This window comes from Mus caroli, unplaced genomic scaffold (assembly GCF_978045245.1).
Source record: "Mus caroli unplaced genomic scaffold, Mus_caroli_1 scaffold_2, whole genome shotgun sequence".
Lineage (NCBI taxonomy): Eukaryota > Metazoa > Chordata > Mammalia > Rodentia > Muridae > Mus > Mus caroli.
The window spans coordinates 175,432,272-175,459,046 of NW_028227257.1; the positions used below are offsets into that span (position 1 = coordinate 175,432,272).

Consider the following 26,775-nt stretch of genomic DNA (forward strand, 5'->3'; position numbering starts at 1 on the left):
CAAGTCTCCTTGATAGAAAGATGTGGCTGAAGGAAGAGCTGCCCTTTTGACTCTTCAGTGGCCCTAAGAGCCTCCTGGAGCATCTCTGGACTTTCTAAAAATAGTGTTTTGTCCTTGTTTTTTAACCTCAAAACACTAAATGTATAGTTACATTCTAGACCATTGAACAACACACTTGGTTTTGCCTTGTGTTTGTTTGTTTGTTTGTTTGTTTTGCCTTGTTTGTTGTTTTGTTTTATTTAAGATCAATCCTAACATTGCTTTGAAAAATTAATCAGAATTTTGGGTTTTTTTTTTTGAAGCCTGTAACTCCTTTATAAAAAAGTGCAAATATATGGTCTTGACCAGGACAGAGCTAGAAATTGATAGGTAAAACTACAGTGTATGGGAAATTCATTGAGCTTAAAATCAACTTATATCAACAACCTTCTGACTCTTTAAAAAATATATTCTCTGCAGAGTAGCTAAAATTTGGGGAGAAAATAGATTACAAGAGAAATTGTGTGTATAGAATATGTCCTCTTTTGGCTTAAACTAGCTTGCATGCAAGATCCAGTTGAAACCCTACTCCAAAAAAAGAATCGTCTGATTTGTTCATAAATGCAGATACAAAAAAGCATCCCACTACATTTATAATTAGAAAACTATATGAGGCTTACTGATTTGGCCTTCCAGGGCCTGATTTTGCTGCCCCTCAGAATTCAAAGGTAGCTTGTAAAGAAAATTTTAATTTATGTGATAACTATTGACATTGAATTCCAGTATACCTTGAATTGAATTTCTTTGTCAGGACTATTACTTTGGGACAGGGGGAGGTCACACATCCAGGCTTCAATCATTAAATGCTCATTCTGTAGCTGTTTTTAAATCCTCATTTGCTTCAGTTTAGAAAACAAACTAGATAAACCCCTTGAGTTTGTTGATGGCAGATTCCTAATGAGTGCACAACAGAGTCAGCTTCAGATCGGAAATACTTGTTTTCAATCACCTTCTCTTCTTGCTCCTCTACTTGCATGGTTATCTATAGTTTTTTAAAGGTAGCACAGTCTACCATATTAAAAAAATTGTTTAAAAATGGACATTGCAAATAAGCCACTTTTTCTATTTAAAGAGCACTTTAAAAGAGGGCAATTTGTCTTTGGATCAGGCTGGTGATTGCAAGAGAAATTATGAGGCCTGCCTTCTTAGTACCAACAGCACACGGGATGGGCCCCAGCCAGTGAAGTAGCTGTTACTAGCATGTTACCTGAGATTTCTTACTGCCCCTAATAAGTTACTATTTCTGGAATTTAAAAAAAAAAAATCCAAGTCATTAGCCTCCTGTCTTTGTACTTGGATTCTTTAAATAGAGACACACATTAAATTTTTAAAAATATCTACCATATTCTCCATATTTTAGAGTCAAGGGCTTAAAGAACTGGGTCTTTTAGAATAACCCAGCACCTGCAGAGCATGAGCTCAGAGAGGTAACCCTCTCCAGGGCCATAGCTTAAACATCCCAGGGGCGATTTTCTTAACAAGCTTGTTGTCACTTTCCTTACGGGCAGACTTAACTTTAAAATCTGATCTATTAGCAACATCCTCTTGAGCTATGTTGATGCTACCTTTCACACTGAAGACTATAACTGTTGCTGGAATCAGGGCAAGCCAGGATATAAAGTGGTTATCTCTACACAAGTTCTACTTTCCCCACCCTGTGAATATTATTACCAAAAATTTCCAAGTGCAAATTTTCTAGAGAAACATCTGTGGTTTGAAAAGATTTGCAATAACCCAGATGGTTTCTTTCAGAATAAATGTGCTTGATAATTTAAAATTAAACTCTTTCAGTAAAATTGAGTGTTTTTTTAATGGTTTTTTAAGACAGAGAAAAAGTGTGTGTGTGCATGTGTGTGAATGTGTGTGCACTTGAGTTCCTGTTTGTATGCACGTGCATGTTCCATTGGCCTGTCTGTTAAGGTCTTTATCTTTGGAAACAGAAAAAAATTAACAATGTCACAAATTATTCAGCAATTAAGATGGAAAAATGCCCAAGGGAACTCTTTATGACAGCAGAAACGGTTACCGAAAATATAATAGACACTGACTACCCTATTTAGACTATGTGGTTCTGGGCTTGTCTGGGAATTACCACTCTCAGCTTTCCGACACATGATGGTACAGTCAGTCACATCTCATAGTTATAATACTTATTACAGATTGCTTTACCAACCAGTCCTATACAACTGTGTTGCTAGACTTGCCCATTTCTTGGAACATGGACAATAAAGGCTCCAATTGCCCCGACAGTCCTGTGAGAAGGTAGATGGGATGACAGGTGTGACGATGGAATAAGTGCTTTACTGTGGTTCTCAATGTCCTTTAGTATTGCCTCACTATCTCCTGACACCCTGAGGATTTCTTCTTGAAGCTACACACAGGATGCCTTCATACAATGTGTGTACCCCCATCTCTTCCATACTTATGACTATGTCCCCTTCTACATTCTCTATAGATTGATAGAGCTTTAAAAGTTTAACAGCATAATTAATTCTTAGTGAGTTGTTAGTAGTCTGTAAAAAAAAAAAACACAAAATATTAACACTAACACACACGAGTGCACACACACACACGCCCTAGATATGCACAGTATCACCAGAAGAGTAATCAGGAGTGAAAATATTAGATTCAACATAGAGAGCACAATATTTGCTTCTGGAATTACCTCTGAATTTTTCCCATTGAACCAGTTTCTGTGAATGTCAAAAGCCCTGGAGGCAGTAGAGAGTTGTTGATAATGGACACATGAAGGATGATTAGATGTTTTTTCTGTTCTGACTTTTATTAACTCAGTTAATTATTGTTGTTGCAAAAGGAATGCGATAAGGTAATCAGGGCATTGTGTTTGTCTTTTCTACATTTGAACTTTGCCAAAAGTCCAGACTGAAATGCTGTCACTGGCAGAAACTCCTAAATGAGTAGATATGTGTGAGACAAATCATAAAGTGTATGTGCTCATTAAATAGTATCACATGAACAAAATAGAAAAACATGAAGCACAAAAGGAAAGCAGCATAAAGCAGAAATAGAGAGGTTTGAACTTGTCAAAGCACACGAGTCAAACTATTCATTTTGGTGATCCTCAGAGTCCCTGGGATGCTCACTGCTTTTCTCTGCAGGGGAACAAAGCTTTTCTTGGTACGTGTGAACAAGGAGCTTCAGTAATGAACACTGCCAGAAGACAGCTAACCCCTCTGATACATGTTGCAGCCACTGACCATGGATACCATCTGGGTATTGTAGGTGTTTAGCCACCCACCTTGAAAAACTGGTATTGAAGCAGAACATGCAGAAGGAGAGAGGCTTGTCTCTGGATCTGATGGCTAAGCCATATGGTGCTACATCTGACCTAGAAATGAATTCAGTACATTCCAGACCTGAGTTACAGCTGGTGTGGGGAAATCTAAGAGCAGGTGGTTCCCTTAACAGCTGTACTTTTGGTTAGGGACAGCAAGAAAGACAGTTTTATGCTTGCTTAAGCCGTCATGGGTTATCTGAAATCCATAGCTGTTCCTTGCCTTTTTTCCATAATTATATTTTTAAAAATCAGAGAAGATGATATGTTTTCTTCCCTTTTAGAGATATTCTCCATCGATAAATTAAAATTAAGAGATAGGTTGGTAGAAAGTCTATGATAAACTAAAAGACTACCCTAAAACAATCTATAAATACATTCTAATTCTGAAAATATGCAAATCAAAATCCCACTGGGAGAGACTAATGCTTCATCCTACTAAATGCTGCATCTATGGTAACTCTTTAAATACGGATGTCTATATTTGCGATGCAAATTTTAAGACAATCATTTTCATTTATGAAAAATGAAAAGTCACTTTTAGCAAAATGAAAAGTTGTATATTTTCAAAAAACTTGCTTGACAAGTTTTCCTTCATGGAACTACAAAGGAACAGTGACACAGAGAAAGAAATGTATTTTCTCCTCAGTAATCCAGGAACCAGACAGTGAAACAAAAAGAAAATACAGGCTAATAATTCTAGTTTTATTGGCAGTCCAATGACACCTCTCCCATACTACTAAGATTTGTTCATTGTGACAGTCTTCCCTACTGAGGATGTGATTAGGGACAGAGATGTAGTCTAGACCATTCATGAACTATGGTAAGAAACTATCCACTCTGGAGCAAGTAGGATGGCTTTTAATTTATATAAAAAGCTCCAAATCTGCTCACTAAGATGAAGCTGAGCTGCTGGGTTCAGCAAATGAGCAAATAGCAAAAGTGTTTTACCCAGGTCTTCAGGATATTCTTCTCTGGTGTTGGAGTAAAGCCAGAGCTTAACTTAGTATAATATAAAGAGTCTCTGTCTAAATGGATGTGCAGTAACAGAGTTGGTGAGCCGTGTATATTTTGAAAGGATAAGTAGTGATCTGTCTGAGATGTCACCATGGTGACTGCTCAGGTAGAGTGGATGGGCCCTACGCAGCCTTAGAAAGATCAGGAGATTTGGGTGGGTTTGAGTTTTCTCTTCTGCATATCAGCCACTTAGCTTCTTTAATGCCTTTCTCTTCTGCGCCTAGTTCCCATGACTGCTCAAATGTCATCTTCAAACTTTCCCTTTCTGAGAAACATTTTAAAAAGGAAAAACACACCTCACCTACCTTTTGTTCACCAAAAGACATTTGTTCATGATGGAAGCATCAGCCAAATTCACATTGAAGTGGCTAGAACAGTCACACGCCTCCTTCCTCAAGGTTGCCAGTGCAGTGTGTGGGCCTCAGTGCTTCCCAACGAGGCGGGAGTGGCAGTGATCTTGACAGCATCTTTAGTCTTGAGATGATTGCACGGTTGGGTCAGGACTCTTCAACTGGGCTCAGTGTGGAAGGAGATTTATGTCCTCTGTGTTTGCTGCTGCTTCTGCTTCGTTCCTAATCTTTAATTCCCTGTCTTTCCTCTATTTTCTAGACTAATCTGTATATTCTTGAACCTAAATTTATTTTTACCCCTGAATTTTGTTTTTTTGTTGGGATTATTTGCACATTGATTTTTATTTTTGAGACAGTCTCACTGTGTAGCCTTGGCTGGCTTGCATTTAATTCACAAAGGCCTTCTGTGAGGTTGAGGTTTATTATAATGTAAAGTCACCAAGGCCATCATTAGGCAGCAACATACGATATATGGCTATATCTAAACATGGCAGGACTTTAGAGGGGAGGAGAAGGGAGGAGAGACTTTCCACTAAAGTCTGAAGAGGAACTTCTTTCAAAGTGAAAATGAGAGAGATATTGAGAGAAAGAGACCCTGAGAGGGGGATGGAGAGAGGCTGGAGGAGCCCCTTCAGAGACCACATTTAATCTCCAGACACACGCACACGCACACGCGCGCACACACACGCACGCACACACAACCCACGGACCTTTATAGACTTTTAGGAGTGGTAGGAAGTTTCACTTCCCATAATTTAGTTCAGCATAACATATATGATAGGGATCATGGAATAGCCAGGTACCAGTTGGGACTGAAATTATAAAATAAGAGACTGGCATTACATCCCAGCTTGGACAACTTCATTGTTTGTCTCAGAGAGAGCTGCAGGGGACATGGCTATGGGATCAAGCCTAAAAGTTCACTTCTGGGTTGTAACTTACTAGACAGCTCAGATCAAAGATAGAATCTTTTTTCTTTAAATTTGTAAAGATGGGGCAAGATGACTCACTGGGCAAGATGCATACAGCCAAACCTGACAACCTGAGTTTATTGGATCTCCGAGATTATGTGGTAGAAAGACACTTAACTCCTGCCAAGTTGTCCCTTGTGCTGTGGTGAGCATATGATTAACTAGTTAATTAAATAACTTAGTAAAGGGTTTGGGGGTGGTTTGTTCGTTTATTTGGGATGTTTTGTTTTGAGACAGGGTCTCACTGTGTAACCTTAGCTGGCAATTTGTAAAGTGTTTGTATATTACTTCTTCCCACGCTGATTTTGTTGAGAATTTTTATATTAATGTTAACTAATATCTTTTAAGTTGGTAAAAGGGAAAGGCAAACCTTCAGGTCCCTGAAGTAATGATCACAGAATGGCAGAGAAGACTGGTTTCAAAGAGGTGTCTGCTGAACTGCATTGGAGGGATTTTGGCCTGGTTTCTATCAGCTCTTAGAAATTAACAATACAGAGATGTTCCACGGCCATTATTTACTGCATGAACCAGGTTTCCCTTGCATCTGTTCGGGTACTTACTCATTCATATTGCTAAGTGGTCTTAGTTGTGGGTTTTGGTTTTCAAGACAAGATTTCTCTATATAGCTGAGGCTATCCTAAAACTGGCTTTGTAGACCAGTCTAGCCTAGAACTATGAGATCTTCCTGCCTTTGCACCTGAGTGCTAGGATTAAAGGCATGCACTGACATGACTGGCTCAATTTAATTTTAAAATGGTTAAAATTATCTAATGTTTTTTTTACAAACGGGGACTGAGTGTACAGAACTTGGCTTTGTGCACTCCATGGTAGAGATGAGAGAATACTATCCCAGCCTTTAAGAGCCTTCCTGTCTATCTAGTTCCTAAACTTTTAAGCTTAGAATATGTTTTATAAGTGTAACATTCTAGAGCTACTCTAAGAAAATTATACATAATATAAGTTTATGCCAATGTTACTCTGAGTAAGTGCTTCTCTTTATTGAAGTTGCTATGGTCCAAGTTCCAGCAGCACCTTCCCTCTGTCTCCTACCGCCTACCTTCATTTCTAAATAGTTGTATCCCAGGCAGTTAGCACAGAGGAATGGATTGATCTCCAATGTGGGTGAAGCTAATAAATGTGATTTAGGATGAAAGCACTGTGTAAATGTGTGGGGTGTTGTTATTACCGCTCTCGTGTGCTTTATTATCTGTAGATTGTGCATCCTTTTAAGTAGATTATTTGTTCACCACAGTCTCCATTATATCTAAGCAAAGCCTTCAAAGAAATTTCTAAAACCTTTTCATTTCTCTCTGTAGGTTGTTGTTTCGTAACATTTTATACAAGAAAAGCTGCACTTGAGGCCCAGAATGCACTGCACAATATTAAAACTTTACCTGGGGTGAGTCGGTTTACTTTTGTACCAAAATCACTTTATTGCTTGAAAATGGTCCTTTCAACTAAAGGTTCTAGTTATGGGTTCTTAGTGCCAAAAATGGCTTTGGTCTTTTAAGGAGTACACGCTGGCCCCTCTGTTCCCTGCAGTAGCCAGACTAGCTGGCCAGCCCACAAAAAAGGGCTGGCATTAGCACTGATGGGAAGAACTCTCAAATAGCATATCCCCTGGTTAGAAAATCAGAGGGACCCTGCTGGGTACACAGCAGCTGCCAAGAGAGTATTGGGTGGGTTGAGATTTTAAAGGTGGGGGACTCCACATACAAGTAAAGCAAATGGAAAAGGGAAAGCTTTTACTCCCCAGGATCCCCCTTTTCAATTTCCGTCTTTAGGTTTTCATTTAAAGGACAAAATGCACTCTGTATAGACATAATGTTAAAGCTCCTAATGACTTCTAAACAGTCAATGGTGGTTAACAAAGCCAGTGTTTCAGTGCGCCTTCCTTCATGTTGGTGCAGAACAGAGCACAGGAAGCTTGTGGTGCTGGATCTTGTCCCCTCCCAGTAACTCTGCTGCTGAGTACAGCTCATTAGAAATGAGCTCACATTACATGCAACAGTTTCATCAGGCTTGATCAGACTTTTGTGGGTTTTTTATATATTGCATGGTACTACAAATTTTCCTTTGTTGTATACTTGGTATATTTTCTCCATTTACCTAAATGTCAGTGGTGAGTTAATTTAATAGCATAATGATGTGTGTTAGTTATAATAAAGGACCTGTGGTAAATACTCAAGGTACTGTGGTGTTATTCAAATGTCTTTTGGTAAGAAGAAAAGAAGGATAAAATGTTCTGATGTTACAGGGTATCATTTTGGTGTGTGGTTCCTTGCTGTACTGGACACATACACAAATCATGTGCATCAATTGCATATATGGGTACATATAAGTGCTTAGCCTCTGGCTTCCCCAAAAGTTAGAATTTGTGTAATTCAACTTAGGCCCATAGAAAACTTACAATGTCTGTAGTAGAAAGATACTCAGCAAAAGATTTTCAAACTACAAGCTCTGTTTGAGGTAGATGGACTTCTGAGACAAGGTCTAATGTGCTTTCTGACCTCTAACTTATGGATAAGTGCTGAGGTTGCAGTTGCAGGCAAGTGTCATCACACTCCACCGAAATAGTAACTTCTTCATCACCAAGAGTAATCAGTTAATGAGCACAGGTGTTCAGCCATCCCACTTTGGCTTTTCTCTTTTTCATCTGAGCAAATGGAAGGCTAAAAAGCAAGAGTGTGGTGACAGGATGGCCCTTCTGTGGTGCTTCCTCCCGGGACTCCCAAAGTCATTTGTAGTAGGATGGCTTTTCCTAAATCTTTCATCTTTGACTTAAAAAGTAATAGTGATTAAGCTTCATTCTTGAGGTAAGTTTTCCAATATCATTCTAGAAAGCTGTAGCCAAATATGTATTGCCTTGGACAAAAAAAGAAGAAAATTAACTTTTTGTGTCCAGACTCTAATTCAAATTATTTTTGTTTTCCTGCTCATACAAATGAATGGTTTACAATAATTAGCACATAAAATCCCTTCCTGATGCTTTAAAAATTATTTTTAGTCATGAACTGTTCTTTACTATATGAGGAGTGCAGTTAGATGCCGTATTATTTGGTTCATTGGACCACAGCCCTTGAGAAGAAGCTGAGTTCTCACTTTGTTGTCTTCCTTTGCAAAGGTGTTTTTTAGAAACCCAGAATTTGGTGATAAAGCCAGCTGACCACATGTCAATATTTTATTGCCGAGTTTATGGCTTTGTATTGACACAGGACAGAAAATATAAGGCTGGCGGTGTTTTCCCATTTCCATGGCAGTGATATTTGATAAGTATAATTTCCTGGAGACCTGGGGGAATATGAATGCGAAGTACTGACAACTTTTCTTGGGTTGGGGACATCCTAACTCTGCTTCTTAAAGACAAGTAGTCCTTCTGCATGTTTTTCACATATTGCATGTTCTTTTCTCCTAAAATTCTGAATGTAAAATTCAGGAATGGAGACTTTGGAAACCTGTAATTAAGGACAATATTTGGGAGTTGTGGGAGGGACAAGATAAATCTCTCAGCAGTTAAGAACACTGACTGCTTTGCCCAAAGGACTAGGGTTCAATTCCCAGCACCCACAAGGTAGCTTTCCCAGGGGGTCTGATGCTGTTTTCTGGCCTCCTTTGTAAGAACTAGGCACATGGTACACAAATATACATGCAAGCAAGATGCCCATGCACATAAAATAAAGATACTTTTAAATTTTAAAGTAAATAAACTAAGAGTTGGAAAATACAATTAGTGGAATATTTTTCTTTTTCCCATCTCAGTTTCATAGGCTCAGTTGCTTGAAGCAGGTTAAGCAAAAATTTGACAAGTCAGATATGATTAGTAAGATTCAAAGGTCTCCACAGTACATACATTTGCTACATTGCTCTTGGTGGATGGGGATAAAACCTCACATCTTACATTTATGTGTAGCTGTGTCTTACAAATGCCACCCTTAACAGCGGCAGGGAAGACATGAAAGTAGTCGTCTTTCTGTTGTAAGCCTTTGGTAGGCAGGAAGAAACGGGCCCAGACATAAAAGATTAATGCATATTCTTGAAGAAAAATTATTACAGGGTACCTTGCTGTTTGATTACAAGCCTTAGAATTAGTCAACATTTCCATAATTCTAAACCAATATACACCTGTTTTCCCACTGAGATGTGAAGGCACGACTTAATTTAGCAGAAACCCTGCTGTGCTAAATCTCTCATTAAATACCCAGTGAGTTCAGTAATTTAAAGTTGTATCACTACTATTTAACTGGTTGCCTTCATATTATAAAATTAATAAGAAATTAATGATGCACTTTGCCATATGCCTTCAGTTTCTTTATGAATAAAAATAAAAGGGACAAAGAAAAGCACATGATCAACTGACACTCTGCATCTTCTCTGACTGTGACTTCTGCATGTGGAGAAAGTCCATTACTTGCTGCCTTTTTCCTAAAGTGTCTAAAACTTTCAGTTTATAGCAAGATCAAATAGTATGCTTTTTCTTTCTTGTACAGTTCATGTTTTATGTCCTAAGGAATTTTTATTATACAGTGGAACTTGATTAATGTTCAGGATTCCCTTTTGGTCTTGTGCACCATTTTCCCATCTTGAAAGAAACAAAGAACTTGATTTGTGAGAAGGGAAAGAAACCAATAGGAACGTCTGTCTATATGTCAAGACATTTGATGTGTATGCTCTTAAGTAGGATGTGACTGAAGGGAAGAATTGGGGAATTTTTTTTTTTTTTTTGGTAACCCAAGTGTATATCTTCAGCCTGTTCTGAGAAATGTGTAACGAGAAAGCCCCCAGATCTTGTATCTCCATATTCAGCACAAATCCCTAGAAAGAGAATAGTAGACAGAAATCCAGAGCTCCGTGTGTGGGGAGAAATCCGAGTCTGAGTCCTTTTATTTTTCAGCTCTTTTCTAGAAGGGGTTGCTTATTGCTTAAGCAGTAGATCAATCATACTGTTTGGTCATTGCTAATTCTTCATGAGGTTAACAAACTACTAGTTACTGAGCAACTGTTGTGTCCCATGTACAATATAGAAATAACCAGGATTAATCCTGATAAGGCCTCTTGGTCTAGCTGGAGGACAGTAGAGAGCTAATACACACTTGATCCATGCATTAGTGCTTTTCTGACAAAATATGGAAATTAGCATAGGCTAGGTCACCTAATGAGCCATTGCATTTCCAGCAGCAATATTTCATTGACTTTTGTATTCCTATACCATTTATGTTCTTTTTTTAAAATATTTTATATTACATCTTTTCCTCAATTACATTTCCAATGCTATCCCACAAGTCCCCCATACCCTCCCCCACCACTTCCCTACCCAACCATTCCCAGTTTTTTGGGTTTTTTTTGGCCCTGGTGTTCCCCTGTACTGGGGCATATAAAGTTTGCATGTCCAATGGGCCTCTCTTTCCAGTGATGGCCAACTAGGCCATCTTTTGATACATATGCAGCTAGAGTCAAGAGCTCAGGGGTACTGGTTAGTACATCATGTTGTTCCACCCATAGGGTTGAGGATCCCTTTAGCTCCTTGGGTACTTTCTCTAGCTCCTCCATTGGGAGCCCTGTGATCCATCCAATAGCTGACTGTGAGCATCCACTTCTGTGTTTGCCAGGCCCCAGCATAGTCTCACAAGAAACAGCTATATCTGCGTCCATTCAGCAAAATCTTGCTAGTGTATGCAAAGGTGTCAGCGTTTGGAAGCTGATTATGGGGTGGATCCCTGGATACGCCAGTCTCTAGATGGTCCATCCTTTTGTCACAGCTCCAAACTTTGTCTCTGTAACTCCTTCCATGGGTGTTTTGTTCCCAATTCTAAGGAGGGACATAGTGTCCACACTTCAGTCTTCATTCTTCTTGAGTTTCATGTGTTTAGCAAACTGTATCTTATATCTTGGGTATCCTAAGTTTTGGGCTAATATCCACTTATCAGTGAGTACATATTGTATGAGTTCCTTTGTGATTGTGTTACCTCACTCAGGATGATGCCCTCCAGGTCCATCCATTTGCCTAGGAATTTCATAAATTCATTCTTTTTAATAGCTGAGTAGTACTCCATTGTGTAAATGGACCACATTTTCTGTATCCATTCATCTATTGAGGGGCATCTGGGTTCTTTCCAGCTTCTGGCTATTATAAATAAGGCTGCTATGAACATAGTGGAGCATGTGTCCTTCTTACCGGTTGGGACATCTTCTGGATATATGCCCAGGAGAGGTATTGCTGGATCCTCCGGTAGTACTATGTCCAATTTTCTAAGGAACCGCCAGACTGATTTCCAGAGTGGTTGTACAAGCTTGCAATCCCACCAACAATGGAGGAGTGTTCCTCTTTCTCCACATCCTCGCCACCATCTGCTGTCACCTGAATTTTTGATCCTAGCCATTCTGACTGGTGTGAGGTGGAATCTCAGGGTTGTTTTGATTTGCATTTCCCTGATGATTAAGGATGTTGAACATTTTTTCAGGTGCTTCTCTGCCATTCGGTATTCCTCAGGTGAGAATTCTTTGTTCAGTTCTGAGCCCCATTTTTTAATGGGGTTATTTGATTTTCTGGAGTCCACCTTCTTGAGTTCTTTATATATATTGGATATTAGTCCCCTATCTGATTTAGGATAGGTAAAGATCCTTTCCCAATCTGTTGGTGGCCTTTTTGTCTTATTGACAGTGTCTTTTGCCTTGCAGAAGCTTTGCAGTTTCATGAGGGCCCATTTATCAATTCTCAATCTTACAGCACAAGCCATTGCTGTTCTATTCAGGAATCTTTCCCCGGTGCTCATATCTTCAAGGCTGTTCCCCACTTTCTCCTCTGTAAGTTTCAGTGTCTCTGGTTTTATGTGAAGTTCCTTGATCTACTTAGATTTGACCTTAGTACAAGGAGATAGGAATGGATCGATTCGCATTCTTCTACATGATAACAACCAGTTGTGCCAGCACCATTTGTTGAAAATGCTGTCTTTCTTCCACTGGATGGTTTTAGCTCCCTTGTCGAAGATCAAGTGACCATAGGTGTGTGGGTTCATTTCTGGGTCTTCAATTCTATTCCATTGGTCTACTTGCCTGTCACTATACCAGTACCATGCAGTTTTTATCACAATTGCTCTGTAGTAAAGCTTTAGGTCAGGCATGGTGATTCCACCAGAGGTTCTTTTATCCTTGAGAAGAGTTTTTGCTATCCTAGGTTTATTGTTATTCCAGATGAATTTGCAGATTGCTCTTTCTAATTCGTTGAAGAATTGATTTGGAATTTTGATGGGGATTGCATTGAATCTGTAGATTGCTTTTGGCAAGATAGCCATTTTTACAATATTGATCCTGCCAATCCATGAGCATGGGAGATCTTTCCATCTTCTGAGATCTTCTTTAATTTCTTTCTTCAGAGACTTGAAGTTTTTATTATACAGATCTTTCACTTCGTTAGTTAGAGTCATGCCAAGATACTTTATATTATTTGTGACTATTGAGAAGGGTGTTGTTTCCCTAATTTCTTTCTCAGCGTGTTTATTCTTTGTGTAGAGAAAGGCCATTGACTTGTTTGAGTTAATTTTATATCCAGCTACTTCACCAAAGCTGTTTATCAGGTTTAGGAGTTCTCTGGTGGAAATTTTAGGGTCACTTATATATACTATCATATCATCTGCAAAAAGTGATATTTTGACTTCATCTCTTCCAATTTGTATCCCCTTGATCTCCTTTTGTTGTTGAATTGCTCTGGCTAGGACATCTAGTACAATGTTAAATAGCTATGGGGAGAGTGGACAGCCTTGTCTAGTCCCTGATTTTAGTGGGATTGCTTCAAGCTTCTCACCATTTATTTTGATGTTGGCTACTGGTTTGCTGTAGATTGCTTTTATCATGTTTAGGTATGGGCCTTGAATTCCTGACCTTTCCAAGACTTTTATCATGAATGGGTGTTGGATCTTGTCGAATGCTTTTTCTGCATTTAACGAGATGATTATGTGGTTTTTGTCTTTGAGTTTGTTTATATATTGGATTACGTTGATGGATTTCCATATATTAAACCATCCCTGCATCCCTGGAATAAAACCTACTTGGTCAGGATGGATGATTGCTTTAATGTGTTCTTGGATTCGGGTAGTGAGAATTTTATTGAGTATTTTTGCATCAATATTCATAAGGGAAATTGGTCTGAAGTTCTCTATCTTTGTTGGATCTTTCTGTGGTTTAGGTATCAGAGTAATAGTGGCTTCATAGAATGAGTTGGGTAGAGTTCCTTCTACTTCTATTTTGTGGAATAGTTTGTGCAGAACCGGAATTAGATCTTCTTTGAAGGTCTGGTAGAACTCTGCACTAAACCCATCTGGTCCTGGGCTTTTTTTGCCTGGGAGACTATTAATGACTGTTTCTATTTCTTTAGGGGATATGGGACTGTTTAGCTTGTTAACTTGATCCTGATTTAACTTTGGTACATGGTATCTGTCCAGAAATTTGTCCATTTCGTCCAGGTTTTCAAGTTTTGTTGAATATAGCCTTTTGTAGAAGGATCTGATGGTATTTTGGATTTCTTCAGGATCTGTTGTTATGTCTCCCTTTTCATTTCTGATTTTGTTAATTAGGATGTTGTCCCTGTGCCCTCTAGTGAGTCTAGCTAAGGGTTTATCTATCTTGTTGATTTTCTCAAAGAACCAACTCCTCATTTGGTTAAATCTTTGAATAGTTCTTCTTGTTTCCACTTGGTTGATTTCACCCCTGAGTTTGATTATTTCCTGCTGTCTACTCCTCTTGGGTGAATTTTCTTCCTTTTTTTCTAGAGCTTTTAGATGTGTTGTCAAGCTGCTAGTGTGTGCTCTCTCTAGTTTCTTTTTGGAGGCATTCAGAGCTATGAGTTTCCCTCTTAGAAATGCTTTCATTGTGTCCCATAGCTTTGGGTATGTTGTGGCTTCATTTTCATTAAACTGTAAAAAGTCTTTAATTTCTTTCTTTATTCCATCCTTGACCAAGGTATCATTGAGAAGAGTGTTATTCAGTTTCCACATGAATGTTGGCTTTCCATTATTTATGTTGTTATTGAAGATCAGCCTTAGTCCATGGTAGTCTGATAGGATGCATGGGACAATTTCAATATTTTTGTATCTGTTGAGGCCTATTTTGTGACCAATTATATGGTCAGTTTTGGAGAAGGTCCCGTGAGGTGCTGAGAAGAAGGTATATCCTTTTGTTTTAGGATAAAATGTTCTGTAGATATCTGTTAAGTCCATTTGGTTCATAACTTCTGTTAGTTTCACTGTGTCCCTGTTTAGTTTCTGTTTCCATGATCTGTCCATTGAAGTCTCCCACTATTATTGTGTGAGGTGCAATGTGTGCTTTGAGCTTTACTAAAGTGTCTTTAATGAATGTGGCTGCCCTTGCATTTGGAGCATAGATATTCAGAATTGAGAGTTCCTCTTGGAGGATTTTACCTTTGATGAGTATGAAGTGTCCCTCCTTGTCTTTTTTGATAACTTTGGGTTGGAAGTCGATTTTATTTGATATCAGAATGGATACTCCAGCTTGTTTCTTCAGACCATTTGCTTGGAAAATTGTTTTCCAGCCTTTCACTCTGAGGTAGTGTCTGTCTTTTTCCCTGAGATGGGTTTCCTGTAAGCAGCAGAATGTTGGGTCCTGTTTGTGTAGTCCTGTTAGTCTATGTCTTTTTATTGGGGAATTGAGTCCATTGATATTAAGAGATATTAAGGAAAAGTAATTGTTGCTTCCTTTTATTTTTGTTGTTAGAGTTGGCATTCTGTTCTTGTGGCAGTCTTCGTTCAGGTTCGTAGAGGGATTACTTTCTTGCTTTTTCTAGGGCGTGATTTCCGTCCTTGTATTGTTTTTTTGTTTTGTTTTGTTTTTGTTTTGTTTTTTTTTTTTTTTTCTGTTATTATCCTTTGAAGGGCTGGATTTGTGGAAAGATAATGTGTGAATTTGGTTTTGTCGTGGAATACTTTGGTTTCTCCATCTATGGTAATTGAGAATTTGGCCGGGTATAGTAGCCTGGGCTGGCATTTGTGTTCTCTTAGTGTCTGTATAACACCTGTCCAGGCTCTTCTGGCTTTCATAGTCTCTGGTGAAAAGTCTGGTGTAATTCTGATAGGCTTGCCTTTATATGTTACTTGACCTTTCTCCCTTACTGCTTTTAATATTCTATCTTTATTTAGTGCATTTGTTGTTCTGATTATTAGGTGTCGGGAGGAATTTCTTTTCTGGTCCAGTCTATTTGGAGTTCTGTAGGCTTCTTGTATGATCATGGGCATTTCTTTCTTTAGGTTTGGGAAGTTTTCTTCTATTATTTTGTTGAAGATATTTGCTGGCCCTTTAAGTTGAAAATCTTCATTCTCATCAACTCCTATTATCCGTAGGTTTGGTCTTCTCATTGTGTCCTGTATTTCCTGGATGTTTTGAGTTAGGATCTTTTTGGATTTTGTATTTTTTTTTATTGTTGTGCCGATGTTCTCTATGGAATCTTCTGCACCTGAGATTCTCTCTTCCATCTCTTGTATTCTTTTGCTGATGCTCGCATCTATGGTTCCAGATTTCTTTCTTAGGGTTTCTATCTCCAGCGTTGGCTCACTTAGGGTTTTCTTTATTGTGTCTACTTCCCTTTTTAGGTCTAGTATGGTTTTGTTCATTTCCATCACCTGTTTGGTTGTGTTTTCCTGTTTTTTTTTTAAGGACCTGTAACTCTTTAGCAGTGCTCTCCTGTATTTCTTTAAGTGAATTATGAAAGTCCTTCTTGATGTACTCTACCATCATCATGAGATATGCTTTTAAATCCCGGTCTAGATTTTCGGTTGTGTTGGGGTGCCCAGGACTAGTTGGGGTGGGAGTGCTGCGTTCTGATGATGGTGAGTGGTCTTGATTTCTGTTAGTAGGATTCTTACATTTGCCTTTCGCCATGTTGTAATCTCTGAAGCTAGCTGTTATAGTCTTCTCTGGTTAGAGCTTGTTCCTCAGGTGACTCTGTTAGCCTCTATCAGCAGACCTTGGAGGCTGGATCTCTCCTTAGTTTCAGTGGTCAGAGTATTCTCTGCAGGCAAGCTCTATTTTTGCAGGGAAGGTGCCCAGATATCTGGTGTTCAAACCTGCCTCCTGGCAGAAGTTGTGTTCCACTCACCAGAAGTCTTAGGATCTTGTGGGGAATCCTCTGTGGGTCCTTGCGGTTGTCCAGAGACTCCACTGGCAAGGCACCCCGGTGCTCAAGTGGACCAGAAGGGACTTTTTGCCCCAGCTCAGGCCGGGTTGCCTGCTTCCCTAGTTAATGCAGTCTCAGGTTCCACGCGATTGGATTGGAGCAGACACTGTGTTCCACTCACCAGAGGTCTTAGGATCCCGTGGAGAATCCTGTGCGGGTCCTTTCGGGTGTCCGGAGACTCCTCTGGCAAGGCACCCCCGGTGCTCGAGTGGACCGGAAGGGCACCATTTATGTTCTTTAAAATACTCTGGTTGCCTCTGATCCAAAGGTGTGACACACTAGGTTTGGTTTAAAGAATGCTTCCTTTCAGGATAATATAATATATCCCAAACACAGAGTTCTAGCCTCATATGTACAAAGCTTTGCCCAGTACCACACACAGAGACAATATATAAGTCATATTTAAAAAAAAAAAAAGATAGTGTCCCAAGGAAAGCAGGGAGGGGTACATGGGAGGTTTAAGAGGGAGGAAAGGGAAGGGAGAAGCGTTGTAATTAAATTATAATCTCAAAAATAAACATAAACAAAAATTATAGTGTCCTTTCTTTCCTTGTTGAGGCAAAAACTAGTGCAACCCAAACTGGTCTCAAATGTGTGTGCCTTAGCCTCCCCAGAGCCTGGGTTACAGGTGTGTGCCCACTCTCCACAGTCTCCTTCCAGACAGCTACAGCTAGCATGGATGACATCATCAGAGGAGTGTCAACGTCCACCATTGTGTATTCAAGAGGGGGTTCTCAGGACAGCAGCTGGGTTACATGCCTTTGTTTTCACTTATCTCCCTTATTTAGTTCAATTAAAAACAAAAATTAAGAAGTCTGAGGCCGACTAGGCCGTCCTTTGCTACATATGCAGCTAGAGACCTGAGCTCCGGGGGTACTGGTTAGTTCATATTGTTGATTCACCTATAGGGTTGCAGACCCCTTCAGCTCCTTGGGTACTTTCTCTAGCTCCTCCATTGGGGGCCCTGTGTTCCATCCTATAGCTGACTGTGAGCATCCACTTTTGTGTTTGCTAGACCCCGGCATAGCTTCACAAGAGACAGCTATATCAGGGTCCTTTCAGCAAAATCTTGCTAGTGTATGCAATGGTGTCAGCGTTTGAAGGCTGATATTGGGATGGATCCCTGGGTGTGGCAGTCTCTAGATGGTGCATCCTTTCGTCTCAGCTCCAAACTTTGTCTCTGTAACTCCTTCCGTGGGTGTTTTGTTCCCAATTCTAAGAAGGGGCAAAGTGCCCACACTTTGATCTTAGTTCTTCTTGAGTTTCATGTGTTTTGCAAATTGTATCTTGTATCTTGGGTATTCTAAGTTTCTGGGCTAATATCCACTTAGTGAGTACATATCATGAGAGTTCTTTTGTGATTGGGTTACCTCACTCAGGATGATACTCTCGGGGAAGAGAGACACATTGGTTGTGCAAACTTTATATGCCTCAATACAGGGGAACACCAGGGCCAAGAAGTGGGAGCAGGTGGGTAGGGGAGTGGGGGGGGGCGTGGGTATGGGGGAGTTTTGGGATAGCATTTGAAATGTAAATGAAGAAAATACCTAATTTTAAAAAAAAGAGTGTAGACTTTGAAAAAAAAAGGGGGTAGTCTGAGGTGCAGAAAAGCTTCTAAGATCTTTTCAGTGATCAGACATTAGAGCAAGATATCCTTATGCAAGCGATAGCACTGTGCCATGAGCCACTTTTCTCAAGGTCTTAGCACACCGTCTTTGTCAGCAAGACTTTCAGATTAAAATCCACAGCTCTATCAGTCGAGCATTCTCTTTACAAACTCATTTCATTAAGGTTGTAATATATGAGAATACAATTTTAAGAAAGCTCTTAAACCTTAACAGTAAAGAGGAATCTGAAATCTAACTGTCTTGTAAAATATTAATTGCGAATTTCTTTCAGACATTTTTATGAATATGCCTTATCCTTTCCTTTTTAGAATGGCTACCAGTTTTATTAAATGCAACTTATATTAAGGAGATACTGCCTAAGTGAACATTTGTTTATAGCACTCCATTTTGGTAAATACATAGTAAAAGGTGTTTTATAGTACCTTATGCAATTTGAGCAAGGACTACATATAGATTTGAGTTATAAAAACAAATGGTCCTGATAAACTAGGAAAAGGCTGAAAATAAAATGACCTCCTGCAACAGGTATGTCCACTCATATGATGTGAGTGGGCCCTCCCTGACTGCCCTGGAGGAATAATTTACCCACGTGGGTAGGCACCTTATCCCAAGTGGAATTTGACTAAGCTATCTATAGAATTATTTTCATGTCCTTTAACAGTGGAATGCTAGGGTTTAGTATTTTCTGCAGAAATACTGGAATCTCCCTGGGACCAAATTCACTTTGCCCATAGTAACCTATTTTGAGTCACTCATTTTTCCTTGAAGCATTTCTGCTAATCATTAGTGTGTATTTAATAATGCCTTTGTTTTCAGAGCCATGGATATAACTTTACCTTTCTTATCATCATTATTTCTGTCTCCTTCTATTTCCCAACTCTTTCTATTTTTATATCATGGAATTATGACCCCCCAAATAAATCACACTATTTAAATTAATGTCTAAACCAACTTGAGTAAATTTCTTCTCAGTTATCCTTTATTTAAATTTATGAAAAGAATAGCCAAAACATCTGCATAAGTAGGTTTGCACCTCCAAAATTCTGTGCCATGTGTAATATAAAATATGCATTCATTCACTGAACAAAGAGTACATTTTTATTGTCTTCAAGGTACTATTCTGGATACCTGGGAATACAGAATAGTACCATTGCCCTACATAACTGAATAAGAAGAAAATGACTGCACCGTGTTTATACTAAGTAAAATTCCAAGAAGTAGCTATAAGAAGTTTAATTTACAAATAATAGGGTAATCTTATTTATTCCAGTATTTCCAAAGTAGTCAAGTATTTTCAAGTTCTAATACAGATAAGTATAGATTTATGTTAGTGCATAGCGCACTCTCTCTCTCTCTCTCTCTCTCCATATATATATATATGTATATATATAATGGTGATTTGGCTTATTCTGCATATACAAATCGTATATTCATGTACAGTCTTATACAGCTATAAAGAGATGAGTCAAGTAAATGCAGGAATATTAAATCGGAAGTCCTACTCTCTTACTCTGCCAGCCAACTTATTCTTAGTTGCTTCAGTGTAGTCACTTGTCTTAGACCTCATCATTGTCTTAGCTCCTTGGTGCAATGACAGACCTTACAGTTCAGTGAGAGTCTTGGTGGATACACCATACATTGTAAGAGAATATTTAAGAGCTGCTACTACATACTGATGATCCCTGCCTTTCCCCTTAAAAGAATACTCGGACACTAAGTGGCATATTGCCTGTGAAATTCCTATAATCTGGAATCTGACCTTACAAGTCATTGTTTCTACTTGGTAGCTTCTGTAGGCATGAACTCTTGTAGTCGGCCACCCAGCACAGAGAGTATATTTTCTATGGAATATATAAACCAGAGTTGTTTGTTTGTTTGCCTTCTGTAGTGTTACATTTGCAACGTTTAACTCGAATTAAAGTATTTGTCTTCATAGGACTGCCTAGAAAGAGCCATGCCCTGCTTGTTGCTATTATTTTGATATAATGCTTAGAAATACAAGCTAACTAAAAAGTAAGGTCTTTGATTTTCTTTAAGGTAACTTAATGCTATAACAAAGCCTTCTAAGATGTGGCTTCACAGGAGTCCCCTAGATGCAAAAGTCCCTTCTTAACCCTGGGAGCTACACCAGGTGAGATTGCAGGTTCCGGTCAAGTATATCAGATTGTTCCAAGTTCATGGCTTTAGAGGGAAAAAAGTTATAGGCTGGAAAGAAACCTTAGCCAAATTGTTACCAGTCTGTAGTCCCTGACAGATCCCAGAGACCTGGGAAGATTTTAATAAAGACCGTGGAGGCTGGAGACATGACTTTATAGTTGAGAGTACTGGCTATAATTCCTGAGGACAGTGTTCTATCCTCAGCACCTACAAGATGGTTCACAACTGTCTATAGCTCCATCTACAAGGGATCCAATGCCTTCTCACCTTTGTGGGCACCAGGCACACATAAAGTACACAGATACACAGGCCAAACATTCATACATGTAATTAAATAAATAAATTTAAGGACCATGGGGAAAATACTCATTTCAGGCAGTATTAGGTTTTGTTTGCTTTGGGCTGGCAGTCTATCAACGCTTAGAAGCTTTCACTGACAGTTATTGTATATGGCTCTGATTAAATGAAATGAAAAACAGGATACTTTCAAACATGGCCTGTTCACTACAAGGATGTGTACAGGACAAAATTGAGTGTTCTTTAGTGATGAAAAGTGGAAAATGCCAGCACAGGATAAAAATAGATATTCAGTACACCACCTTAGAAACAAATAAGTGAATTCTGTAGAAGGTGATTCTGTTTTATTTAGCAATGTCATGTCAGTGGCATGCTGAAATCATAGGGTTCTTGTGCGGCTTCATGAGAGAATCTGTGTAAATACCCCTAGCACTGGTTTCCCATGGCTTTTCATAATTGCTCTTTTTATTCTTTGAAAGGGATTATGATTTAATTATGCTTTGTGACTGACTGGGAGAATGACACAATGGCAAATTAAAGTAACAGATTTGAGACATCACCATTTGTCTACAATTGCTCAAGAGTAAACTTGGAAGGCTAAGTTTACTTTTAAGACCTTAGATCCCAAAAGGTTGATAAAACTTTAAAGGAAAAGCATAGAGGAAAACATCTATGAATTTAATTAAAGGTCTCCATGGAACTATAAAGAAAGAGACAATAAGGGCTTTCAGGGTCAAAGATAGAAATTTTGAAATAAAGCCAGATAATTCTCCAAATTCTGTCACTTTAGTATGAGATGTTCATAAGAATTTGCCTGAATAGTGGCAGAACATTAATCCTTCAGTGGTAAGAAACTTATTATGTCCAGTTGAAGCAGGCTTGACAGTTCGTAGCCTCAAACTTGAGGCTCCCAAAATAAATAAAAGTATAACATGGGTAAGTGTGGAGAGTGTTCTCCTGAGAACACCAGAGTTCTTCCTCATCTACCAAGAAGTGGAGAATAGAAGATCCTGGCATCAGAATCCAAAGAAAACTTAGAAGCACACTGCTCGCCTAGGTCTGCTTAGTGCAGAGGAGGCCTCAGGTCACTCCCAAGGGGAGACAGAAGGGAACTCATGGATTTCTCTGTGTGATTTCACCGTGGATGGCATTGCACACAGGTGCTCAGGAAGCCTCATTAGCAGTATGACATAAACTATGAAAATGTTTTTATAATAAAACAGTGTTTCAAAATGCCGTTACAGCTGTCACAGTCATTGAGATAAGAAACACTGAACAGTATGTGTGGGAGTCTGCAAATACTCTTTCATCTTCTCCATTGTTCCTATCACTGATTCCTATGAGGACTTGACACACATATGCCTGCACCATTCCTCCCTCCACTAACGCTTTAAAGCATTTGTGGAAATTCTTTCCTTCTTCTCTTACAAAATCAAGGCTCTGGACTAGCTGATTCTAAGGATGTTTTCCCAGCCTTAAACAGTTGTACTCTGCTTTCTATACTTTATCTGTAATCACGTCCTGCTTAGTGAGGGGGAAGCCTACATCTGTGTGACTTGACTTCCCTCAGTTATTGGTTAGTATTTGGAGAGTACTTTATGTAAAAAAAAATCTGGGTGACTCGGCGCTTCAGTCTTCACTTGGAAATTCTCCAGGCACCTGCTTCCCTTTCCCTCCTAAGAACTTACAGGTAGCTCAGCACTTACAGGTTTCCATCCAGAGGCAGAAAGAAAGGGAAAGAGAATGAACTCTGTCAAGTGTTTAGTCCCTTGTTTACAGCCTTTGGTTAGGCTAGAAAGGACGGGATGTTTAACCTAATCAGGTTTTAGAATTATTGGTGGGCTCCTTGTATCTGTCTGATTCTTGTCTAACGCTGCTGAGGACAAATGAGTCATCTGTAAATAGGTCTATGGGGTTATTTTTTGTTATCCTTTCTAAAGATGTTTCAGGGGTGTATCAATAGCATTCACCTTGTTAAACTGGCAACATTGAAGTCTCAAAGATTAATTTCTCTGGCCTCCTCTAGCAAAGCAGTAACAACTAGAGTCTGTTAGGGTCTAGTATCAGTGCCCTGTAAGTGGATTTAGACAGAGTATTTTAAAGAGAGGGAAACATGACTTGCAGAAACAACACAGCACAGTAATAAAAACCATGGCTAGAAGACTGGGAAGGTGGCTCTGTGGGTAAAGTGCTTGCTGTTCTAAAATGGGGACTAGAGAGCTTCAATCCCTAGCACTCAGGTAAATGTAGATGTGGCAGGCTGCATGCAGTTCCAAGAGACACTCAGAGACAGTATGCCAAGAACCATCTGGTTACCCAGACTAGCCCAGACAGTGAGCTCTGGGTTCAATTAGAGATACTGCCTCCGTGAATAAGGTAAACAGTCAAGGAAAGCTGACTGTCATCAGCCCCAAGCCTTTGCAGACATGCACACATACACTTGCACTTACACATAAACAAACCCTTATACATACCTATACACAGGAACATGAGTAAAAACAATTGCAGTCATACTCCTGATTAATTGCCCATATGGAAGCTCTAACACTATGTCTTAACTTTGTCTGCAGCTTCACAAAATATACATTGAATTGCCTTATTTGTCTTCTTCCCATAATTTTTTTATTCATATTACATCCAGTCACATCCCTCCTCCCTCCTCTCCTCCCAGTCCCACCCTCACAAATCCCTCCCACTATCCTCAGAGAGGGGAAAGCTCCCCCTGGGCACCAACACCACCCTGAGGCATCCAGTTCCAGCAGGAATAAGCACTTCTTCTCCCAGTGAGGTCCAATTGATAGGGGACATGCTTGAAGTCCATGCTGCACATCTGTTACAAACGAGGATGGGGGGGGGACCTAGGTTCAGCCCCTGCATGGTCTTTGGTTGGTAGTTCAGTTTGTGAACCCCCAATGGGCCCAGATTAGTTGACTGTAGGTCTATTTATGTTCTTACCCCTCTATATCACTATCCCCCACTCTTTGACAAGACTCTCCAAGCTCTGCCCAATGCCTGGCAATGAGTCTCTCTGCATTTGTCTCCACTCACCACTGAATGAAGCCCTCTCAGGAGACAGCCATACTAGGAAACCTGTCTGCAAGCATAACAGAATATCATTAATAATGTCAGGAATTGGCTCTCTGCTGTGATGAATCTCATGGTAGGCCAGTCACTGGTCAGCCATTTCCTCAGCCCTGTTCCATCTTTATCCCTGTGCATTTGTAGGCAGGACAGACTTTGGGATGAAGGTTTTGTGGGTGAATTGATGCCCTCCTCCTTCTACTGGCAGTCCTGACTGCCTACAGGAGGTGGCCACTTTATTCTCTCTATATCCTGCTGGTAGGAATCTCAGCTAGGGTTAGCCCCATAGACTTCCCATGACCTCCCTCATCCCAGGTCTCCAGCTAGTCCCAATGATGTCCCCCACCAATTTCCATTCTCACTCCCAACCCTGTCTTACCCCCCACACACACCTTCTTCCCATACCTGGTCACCATTCCTATACCCCTCTTTACCCTGTCTCCCACCCAGTTCCCTCTCTCCATCCACCTATGATGACTGTTTTGTTTCCCTTCTGAGAGATTCACACATCCTCCGTTAGGCTCTCCTAATTACCCAGTTTCTTTGGGTCTGGATTGTAGCATAGTTATTCTGCCCTTTACAACTAATGTCCACTTATGAGCAAGTACATGTGTCTTTCTGGGTCTGGGTTACCTCACACAGGATTATATTCTCAAGTTCCATTCATTCTCCTGAAAATTTCATGTCCTCTTTGTTTGCTTGCTGGCTTGTTTGTATATTCACTTTACATCCCAATCGCTTCCGCCTTCTCAATCTCTCCCCACTCATCCTTCCCCTTCTCCTCTGAGAGAATAGAAGCCCACCCCCTGGATATCTCCCCACCTTGGCACATCAAGTCTCTGCAGAGCTAGGCTCTTCTCCCACTGAGGCCAGACAAGACAGCAAAGTTAAGGGAACAGATTCCACAGACAGGCAATAGCTTTAGTATCACCCCCACTCCAGTTGTTAGGAACCCACAATGAAGACCAAACTGTACATCTGCTGCATATGTGTACTGGTGGGGGGGGGGCAGGAGGTGCTATGTCCAAAGGGTATATGCCCTTTGGTTCAGTCTCTGAGAGCCCCCAGGATGCAGGTTAATTGACTCTGTTGTTCCTGTGGAGTTCCTATCAGGGCCCTCAATCCTTCCTCCAACTCTTCCATAAGAGTCCCAAAGCTCCATCTAATGTTTGGCTGTCTTTGCACCTGTCTGAGTCAGCTGCTGGGTAGAGCTTCTCAGATAACAGTCATGCTAGGCTCCTGTAGGCTCTACAAACATAACAGAATATCATTAGTAGTGTCAGGGATTAGAGCTTACCCATTGGATGGGTCTCTAGTTGAGCTGGTTACTGCTTGGGTATTCTCTGATCCATTCCCTGTCCCTGCAATTCTTGTAAGCAGGATAAATTTGGGGGGCAAAAGTTTTATGGGTGGGTGAGTGTCCCTATCATTCCACTGATGTTCTTGCTTGGCTATAGGAGGTGGCCTCTTCAGGTTCCATATCCCCATTGCTGTGAGTCTCAGCTAAGAACACCCAGTTAATTCTTGGAAGCCTCCCTTATCCCTGCCCCCACCAGCTGCAGATTTCTGTTCATTCTTCTGGCCATCTGGCCTTCTCCCCTGTCTCTCCCCACTCTTGATCCTGAAGATCCCCCATTCCCCTCCCCATCCCCTTTACTACCCATTTCCCTCCCTTCATCTGCCTCAGGTGACTGTTTTATTCCCACTTCTGAGTTTGACTTCAAGCATCCTTGCTTGGGCCTTCATTCTTGTTTAGCTTCTTTGGGTTTGTGGACTCTAGTGTGAGTATCTTGTATTTTATGGCTAATATCCACTTATAAGGAAGTGCATACTATGCATGTCCTTCGAGTTTGGGTTATCTTACTCAGGAAGATATTCTCAAGTTCCACCCATTTGCCTACAAAGTTCATAATGTCTTTGTTTTTAATAGCTAAATAATATTCTATTGTATAGATGTACTACATTTTCTTTATCCATTGTGCAGCTGAAAGACATCTAGTTTTTTTCCAGTTTCTATTGTGAATAAAACTGTTATGAACACAGTTAAGCAAGTGTCCCTGTAGAATAATGGACATACATGCCCCAAATGCAAAGGCATCTACATTCATAAAAGAAACATTACTAAAGGTTAACCATGCATTAATAGTGGAGGCTTCACCTTCTCACTCTCGCCAATTGACAGGCCATCTAGACAGACATTAAAAAGAGAAATAATGAAGTTAACTGATATTATGAATCAAATGGACCTAACAGATATCTACAGAACCTTTCACCAAAACACAAAATAATATAACTTCTCAGCACCTCAGAGAACCTTCTCCAAAATGACCATATAGTCAGTCATAAAGCAAGCCTCAACAGATGAAAGAAGATTGAAATCACCCCTGTACCCTATCAGACCACCAGGAATTAAAACTGGACTTCAACAACAGAAACAACAGAAAACCTAAAAACTCATGGAAACTGAACAACTCTATTCAATGATCATTGGATCAGGAAAGAAAAAAAAATTAGAAACTCTAAAATTCAATGAAAACAAAGGTTCTACATACACAAACGTATGGGACATGATGAAAGCAGTACTAAGAGGACAGTTCATAGCACTAAGTGCCTTCATAAAGATATTAGAGAGTTCTCATGCTAGCAACATAAAAGTACACCAGAAAGCTCTAGGGGTAAAAAGGAAGCAACCACTCCCAAGAGGAATAGATGGCAACTCAGGGCTTAAATCAATCAATTAGAAACAAAGAGGAGAATGCAG

At 39.9% G+C, this 26,775-nt stretch overlaps 1 protein-coding gene across 23 annotated transcripts in view; it reads left to right on the top strand.

Moving 5' to 3' along the window:
* Nucleotides 1-26,775, top strand: part of Celf2 (CUGBP Elav-like family member 2) — an 856,147-nt gene that overhangs the window by 722,760 nt on the left and 106,612 nt on the right. For all 23 annotated transcript variants that reach the window (XM_029471522.2, XM_029471494.2, XM_029471516.2 and 20 more), the window contains one exon: nucleotides 6,989-7,071. In XM_029471522.2, the coding sequence (XP_029327382.1) occupies nucleotides 6,989-7,071 (83 nt within the window). The remainder of the gene's footprint in view (nucleotides 1-6,988; nucleotides 7,072-26,775) is intronic.